At 41.3% G+C, this 7,874-nt stretch overlaps 1 protein-coding gene across 3 annotated transcripts in view; it reads right to left on the bottom strand.

Moving 5' to 3' along the window:
- The window catches only part of LOC108934694 (receptor-type tyrosine-protein phosphatase eta-like), a 30,546-nt gene extending 25,891 nt beyond the window's left edge, over positions 1-4,655 (bottom strand). For 2 of the 3 annotated variants that reach the window (XM_018752734.2, XM_018752733.2), the window contains exon 1: positions 4,268-4,653. In XM_018752734.2, coding sequence (XP_018608250.2) covers positions 4,268-4,336 — 69 coding nt within the window. In that variant the 5' untranslated portion in view covers positions 4,337-4,653. Of the gene's footprint in view, positions 1-4,267 lie in introns of all 3 variants that reach the window. The other variant, XM_018752735.2, reaches the window with a different exon arrangement.
- Positions 4,656-7,874: the final 3,219 nt, after the last annotated feature.

Here is a 7,874-nt window from a genome sequence, read left to right on the forward strand (position 1 = left end):
TAATTAGTTTTCATTTTAATGTAGTTCTAAGTTTACCAAAAATATAGAAGTGAAAGACTTAGAGCATATTTTTTCTCAGCTAGTCATGTGAAAAAGAAAGAACACCCTCTTTCAGTTTTATGGTTTTATATATCACACCCTATTGGTAGGAGATGTTTTGGTGAAATGCTGGGTTTGGTTTTTCACCAAATATGGTGTTATCCATAGTGACCGAACATCTTCACTTTGGTTTCATCTGCCCAGAAGTCATTGCTCCATAAATCTTGTGGTTTGTTTAGATGCAAATTCACAACCATGGGCCAGGCTGCCATGTTCTTTTTGGAGAGAGGCAGCTGGCTACCCTCCCATGAAAGCCAATTTTTGTTCAGTCTGTCATGAACTTTAACATTTTACATGTTAACCGAGGCAGGTCCCTAGTTCTGAAGAACAAAGACTAGATCCCTAGCTCTGAAGAAACCTTTAGATGTAACACTTGTGGTCTTTGGATTTTCTCTGACATTACATGGTCTGATGTTGAGGTGGATTTGCTGGGAGACTCTCTCCTGTGAAGACTGACAACTTTCTTCAGTGTTCTCCATTTGTAAATAATCTTTCTCACTGTAGTATGTTGGATTTCATGGCCTTATAACCCTTCTCGGATTGATGAGCGGCAGCAATTAGATGGCTACTAATGACCTTCTTAATTCCTACGGAAGCAGTAAGGGTGTACTTAATTTTTCCCACGTTTTCTGCATGTTTCCTTATTTTTAGTTGAATAAATAATGGCATAGTGAAATCTGTTATGTTCTGTCTGTTATCTGAGGCTAGATTTGCCTAATTTTAGAAACTAGTGAGGATCAAACGATTTTTATTTATGCCCTGATTCATAAAACCATTGAACTGTACTTTTTCACATGACTGTATATCTGAGACAAGCGATTCATGAAAATGGATGGATGGATGATGGCTGAATGAGACATTTATAGAATCTACCCAAATAAATTAAGGTTTGTGTCTATTATTACATGTTTTGTTGCATCTATAATAATGCAAACTGGCAGTGCTAACATGCTGACAAATGTCGCACATGCTTACGCGGAGAACCAATCCCATTCTTATCAGTTTTGTTGCATCTTCAGTTGCAAATTGGACACGTGTTAAGCATTTTAAAGGCAAAGCACTTTAAAATACATTTTCCCGACATTTTCTTGCATTATATTCTATGTTAAAAAGAGCAAAATAAAACAGAACATAACATATAGACTAGGTGAATTTTAAAGTAAAACAAAGTTAAAGTTCAGTGATGTTAAGGTATTTTTTGTTGTTTCAAGTTAATAAAAGATAATAAGAAATGCAACAGCTTTGTTTTAATTTTGAGTTGCTGCAGATGTAAAACTGGAAAATTACGAGTTTCCTCAGTCCTCCTTCTCTAATCTGTATTACAATACAGGACAGCACTTTTCAATGGCCTGTGTTGCATAAGGCCTCGTGCAATGGAGGACGTACTACCTGGAAGCTTCACAGTTTTTGAGACATTATTATTTTCGTTATATATTATTCCATTACGCTCATTAACTGCTTGTCCCGGTCCAGACCCTACGCTAAAATCACCGGGCACAAGGTAAAGAGGTGGATTGTACCTAGTACAGGATGATGCAAGTCCATCACAGGATTGCCAGACACACAGTTGCACAACACAGGCAATTTTGAGCATCTAACCAATGTGAACTGCATGTCTTTGGACTGTGAGAGGAAACCATGCAAGCACAGGGAGAATAGGAGCCAGAGTCAAGCCGATATCCAAACAGCCCAGGCGATTTTAAGCAACAGCGCTACACTTTGTGTTATTGTGCCGCCCATGTTTTATTCAAGTGCTACCTTCACCCAAGACTCTGTATAATATTAGGTTTGCTCAGATTGAATCATAGGGGTGCGGTGGTGCAGTGGGTTGGCCTGGGTCCTGCTCTCTGGGGGTTCTGGGGTTCGAGTCCCGCTTGGGGTGCCTTGCAACGGACTGGCATCCCGTCCTAAGTGTGTCCCCTCCCCCTCCAGCCTTTCACCCTGTGTTGCTGGGTTAGGCTCCGGCTCCCTGCGACCCCATATGGGACAAGCGGTTCAGACAATGTATGTGTGAGTTTGAATCATAAAATGATTTGCCCATTTATATGGCAAGGTATTCTTACTCTATCACTACAGGGTAAGTGCCTTGATCAAGGGTAGATCAGCAGAAGCAGGATTCCAACCTAGGACCTTCAGGCTGTAGGAATTACACTGACCTCTTTAAAACCATTATTTCTAAGTGACTTCTCCATACAGTATGTGGTGACTGTGCATTGCGCTTTTGCAATATATGCCATAGGTCACCATCTTTTCAGGTCGAAGCCACCTAAGCTGAAAGATTCCTACAACTGTGGGATTGTACAACAAATAAGATAACTTTATCTCACTGTAACTGTAATGTAAATTGTTCGGATCAAATTTAAGACCCTGGTTATGGCCTACAAATGCATCAATAGAACTGCTCCCAGCTATCTACAAAACTTGATCATCTGGTACACTGCAAACAGACTGCTACGCTCTTCCACATCTGCCCGCTTGGTGGTTCTATGCAGAAAAGGTAAAGCACGAAGGTTCTCGGTTCTGGCTCCGATGTGGTGGAACAACCTCCCCCTCTCACTCAGAACTGCTGAATCTCAGTCCACATTTAAAAAGGACCTGAAAACTCACCTCTTCCAGACTCACTTCACCAATGATCTCTTATGTTTATGTAAAGTGTAAATGTTCATGCACCATAACTTTAAAATGATGCCCGGATAAGCCTTTTCACAGCTACTCCAGTAATGTACGTAAGTGTTTATTTGTACCTCCGAAAAAAAAAAAAAAAAAAAAACAAATTACTAGGAAGGTGATCAGGAATCGTCAATACTCTGAAAGATTTATGCAGCTACTCATGTGATGAACATTGGTGCATATGGTGGAAAGAAACAAACTAACCGTACTTAAGAATGCCACGTCTGGAACTATGTCTCTTTTCCTCCTAATGTAACATACACATTGTATTTTCATTAAGATGTACATTGCTTTGGAGAAAAGCATCTGCTAAATGAATAAATGTAAATTTAACTGTAAATTGGGCTCTCATGAGGTAAGTCATACAGCTGCACCGTTGCTCTCATCGCTACTCTTTCCCATTCAACACAGAGCAGACAAGAAGAGAATGTCACTGTTTATGAGTATGTCATATAGTTCATGTCATGTCTGCAGCAAGCCATTTAAAATATAATTCAAAAGAGCACACGAAGCAGATAATCATTTCAAACATATATACTGATGGCAGATAAAACTGCACATCCTGTAAAAGCCACATGAATAGCAATAAAAAAGATTGGCTGTGGACTTTAACAAAGAGTCCTTGTCTCAAGTCATGTAAATAAATGCAAAGGAAAGTGACTTTCCATTCATTTTCAGTCCTTTGTTTGATTCAGTCCTTTGATAACATGTGGTAAAGCAAATTCTAATTCTGACTGCAAAAGAATGAAAAAGGCTGCAGGTGAGTTAACCTTAAGCTTAATTAGATTTCGAAACTTAATAGTATCGGGAAAGTTTAAGCTGTTTAACTGTGACAGCGTTAAATATCAACGTAAAGCGAATATCAGTGCACTTTCCAGTCTAAATTAACGCAGGTTAATTATTTATTATGCTTCAGAGACAAGCACTGTGTGAGGGATTTATTTATATTCACTAACACAAAAAAAAAAGCCACTTTCAGTGCTAAATGCGTTAATGACCTCACGTTTTATTTACATTGTAGACTTATGATGCATCACCGTTTAAAATTCCTTTCGATTTTACTAATGTGTTGCTGGAACAAAAAAGTCGATTTTCATAAGTAGGTAAACTTAAAGCGATGTCTTAATATTGCCTCAGAGTAACGTTACTAAGTCGGTCTGGAAAACTCGCACCGCCGTATTTTCCTTATGCCATGTAACCGAGACAAAACAAAGAAAAAAGTCGAAAGAACACAGAAAGTAAGTAAATAAGAGAGACGAGTAATAAATAAATAAAACACGGGAGTGTCTCTCTCTCACACACACACACACACACACACACACACACACACACACAGGTACGATGCACACCGCAACAGGTGCACCAGCGGCGACGCGACACACAGATTCATTCATATCCAGCTCTAAAAACACTTTAAGCGTTTTTTTTTTTTAAAGCACGTTTTTACAAACGGACATCACAAAAACACACACAGATAAAAACACGTAAAAAGACTGACCTTGAGAAGTAAAGGCAGCACGAGCAGCGTGTTCACGCGGACGCGCCGAGGGCGCGAGAAGCTCCTCATGATGCGGGACACTGAGTGACTTCGCGGGAAACGCGCGCGCTCACTGAGACCGAGGGGCTCGTGCCCACATGTCCGCTTCCAGAAACGCCGCTTTTTTGTTGTTTTTTTTTTTTTTTTTTTTTAAGTCAAAACTTTTCCAGCGGCCTTCAGCACCTTGAGCTGTGCGGTGATGCCGAACTACATGCCACGGCGTGACGCCCGAGGAGAGAAGTGGAGAACTAAGTTAGTGCTCGGTGTTTGGAGGAAGAACTAACGACAGACAGACAGCCAGTTTCCATGTCTGTGGGAGGAGCGACTGTGAACGCCGTGTGAACGCGTCGTGTTTTTATCCTCAGCCGCTTTGCTCACGCGTCCACGAGCCGTGTTTATTTATTTATTTATGTATGTATGTATTAATAGTGTGATCATAGTGCCATCAGCCGAGTTTTTAATCAGCTGGAGCTGTGGGGTCGCAGCAGCGCTAGTAGTAGTAGTACTTCTACTTGTGTTGTGTCGTTATATCGTAGAATAAGTCTAACAACCATGATGATGATGCCGTTGTTTTTCTGCTATCTGGGCTCATGATATGAGTCATATCTTCACCAGTTCAGTTTTTTTTTTTTCTTTTTTAAATTTCTTTCATTTTATCTTTTATACGGTGAGGAACAGTTGTGTGTCGCGGAAACACGATATTATCGGGTGAAACTTTCCCATCAGAAAAAATCCATCCATCCAATTTCAATAACTGCTTGTCCTGGGTAGGGTCGCGGTGATCCGGAGCCTATCCAGGAATCATTGGGTGCAAGTGTGTGTTGGGGTGGGGGGGAGGGGGGTACTCCCTGGACCGGACACCTTCCCATGGTAAGGTCCCTCCATACACGCACACGCGCGCACACACACACACACAGTCACACACTACGGACAATTTAAAGCTACCAGAACAGCAGACTGTGGGAGGAAACCAGAGCACCCAGAAGAAACCCACACAGATGCAGGAAGAACATGCAAACGTCACACAGACCGGGGTTCAAACCTATGTTCTTTCACACCTCGCAGGCCTGTGAGAGAAACAATGTAAAACTATTGATGTGGACCAAGGTGACATAATGAAATGAAAAGCATGCAGGCCTGCTCGGCACCTGTCCCCCAACCCTTCATCTTATTGTTACTCCAGTTGATTACTTTCCAACTGCACAAATGTTTATAATACTGTAAATAAAAAAAAAACCTTTTAGCTGCAGAGAACACAGACATGACTACGGTAAAAGATATGTTCTGTAGCCCCCACCAATTCAAGTGTACAGTACTTTGGAGGATTCTTTTTCCACTTGATTGTTCTTTAAGGGAGTTTAGCGCAAGGGTCCCGCTCTCTCACTTAGTGGGCGGGGCTTATAGCTCCTGTTGTGTTTATCAGTGCGGTACTTTCTTCAAAAATCACTTCTGTGACCTCGCAAGACAATAGATCAAATAAAATAATATCCCCTTTTTCACACGTCTTTGAGTTGGAAAGTCACAGCTTCTCGTGTAGTGATCAGAGCTACTGCCTTTAAATGCAAGCTTGCAGGCTTGATCCCAGCCGCAAAGGCCCTTGTGCACGACACGGCGAAATAGCTCCAGTATATTACCCGGTTGTATAAATTTTTAGTTTATAACTGTAAGCAGCTCACCATGTTAAGTTGCTTTGGAGAAAAGCATCAGCTAAATGAATAAATGTGAAATAAATCCCTCATTGGATGTAATAATATACGTGTGGGGATAAAAGTTACAAATAAGGGGCAACACATGTCGTAGGGGCCGTATTTAGTATAGATTTTACTTATGTTTATCAGTGGAATAAATGTAATATCTTTAAATATGTTAAATATTCGTCTTCCATGCGCCGCACTTCAAAACCATGAAAGGCAGAGTTTCTGTATGATTACGTGAGTACAGTAACGGAATGTTTCTAGGCACCTTCCCCAGCGATGAGCCTCCCTCCATCCTTTGGAACCGTAACTGTCGATTGTCAGTTCAGTTTCTCCTACTGTCTGATGCCCCCCTCCCCCCTTTTTAATGGGCTTTTTAATACATTTTAGCAGTGCCTGAGCAGTATTAGTTCCTCATTTTACAACATTTGCTGTTTCTGATATTTATGAGGAAGTGTTGCGTAATCTCCAATTTTTTTTTACTGCTGCACTTTTCCCATCGCTGCGTCGGTTTGGATAGCAAACATACCAATCTAAGGAAATTACTACAGTAACACCATTGGGCATAACGTAGTCATGAGGGGTTAGCAGTTAACATCTACTGAATTTTGAGTTTTCACTTTGGGGAAACGGGGGCATGCATGGCACTCGTGGTGGAGACGGCGAAGAGGTGCACCACATACAGACAGCTGTATTCCACCATCTCCTCGGTGAAACTGAAAAACTAAAAAAGAGCTGCCGCTATCAAAGGCTGCCGACAGCTGAGAAGAAGCAAAAGAGCGAGCGACTAAAACCAGATCTCATATCCGTTATTCGAGTCTCCACCTCTGTGGCAGTGTCACATTTACGCAAAGTTAGACTGAAGGCCATGTCAGCGGAAAATAGAAAAAAATTCAGCAGCACATCTAAACCTCATGCAGGCACCTTTTTTTTTCTTTTCCATTTTTCTCGCTCTCATTTCATTCATTTCCAAGAGGTCACAAAGCCTTCTTCGATGGCAAATATAGCATTATGTTACTACAATAAGCAGGTCAATTTTTTTTTTTTTTATTGAACACATCACACACAATACCAGAACATTAATTCAGAACAGTCAACCTAGCCAGGGGGATTAAAAAATAAGCAGGTCAATTAAATGCACCTAGTTAACCACAGATGACCACTAACAGTAATGGTTCCACGCTGTCCTGTGCTGCGTTTTCTGAAAAAGAATAATAGACATAGAGCAGTAGCATATTTTTATGCACTTCTGCTATATGGTTGTTTTTCACCTGTAGCCAATGCATATATAAGAAAATTTCACATAGATTCTATACACAATAATGATTTTCTGCAGGAGGAGGCTGATATCGAAAAAATGGGTTGGTTAATGGGGCAGCAGGTGGCGTAGTGTCTAGGGCCTTTGTCCTGCGATCTGAAAGTCCAATTTGAATCCCGCTCCTAATTTAACACCATGTGCAAAGTATTTACCATGAATACTGCAGTACCCTGCTGTAGAGATTGGTAAATTTGTTACTCTGCATTGTAAGTTGCCCAGGACAACGGTGTCCATTGAACAATGGGCAACAGTGGTACAGTGAGTAGTGCTGCTTTCTCGCAGCACCTGGGTGGTGTGAGAGGATGTGGGTTTGATCCCCACTCAGTCTGTGTGGAGTTTGCATGTTCTCCCTGTGGGTTTCCTCTGGGTGCTCTGGTTTCCTCCCACAGTCCAAAGACATGCTATTCAGGTTCCCCTGTAGTGTGTGAGTGACACAGAGAAAGTGTGTTCTACTGATGTATGGATGAGTGACCCAGTGTAAGTAGTGTATCTAGCAGTGTAAGTCACCGCGGTGAATAAGATGTGTGGGCTCATAACACTAGAGTTTGTTGTCAGT

The sequence above is a fragment of the Scleropages formosus genome, chromosome 11 (genome assembly GCF_900964775.1).
Source record: "Scleropages formosus chromosome 11, fSclFor1.1, whole genome shotgun sequence".
In the NCBI taxonomy this organism is placed as follows: domain Eukaryota; kingdom Metazoa; phylum Chordata; class Actinopteri; order Osteoglossiformes; family Osteoglossidae; genus Scleropages; species Scleropages formosus.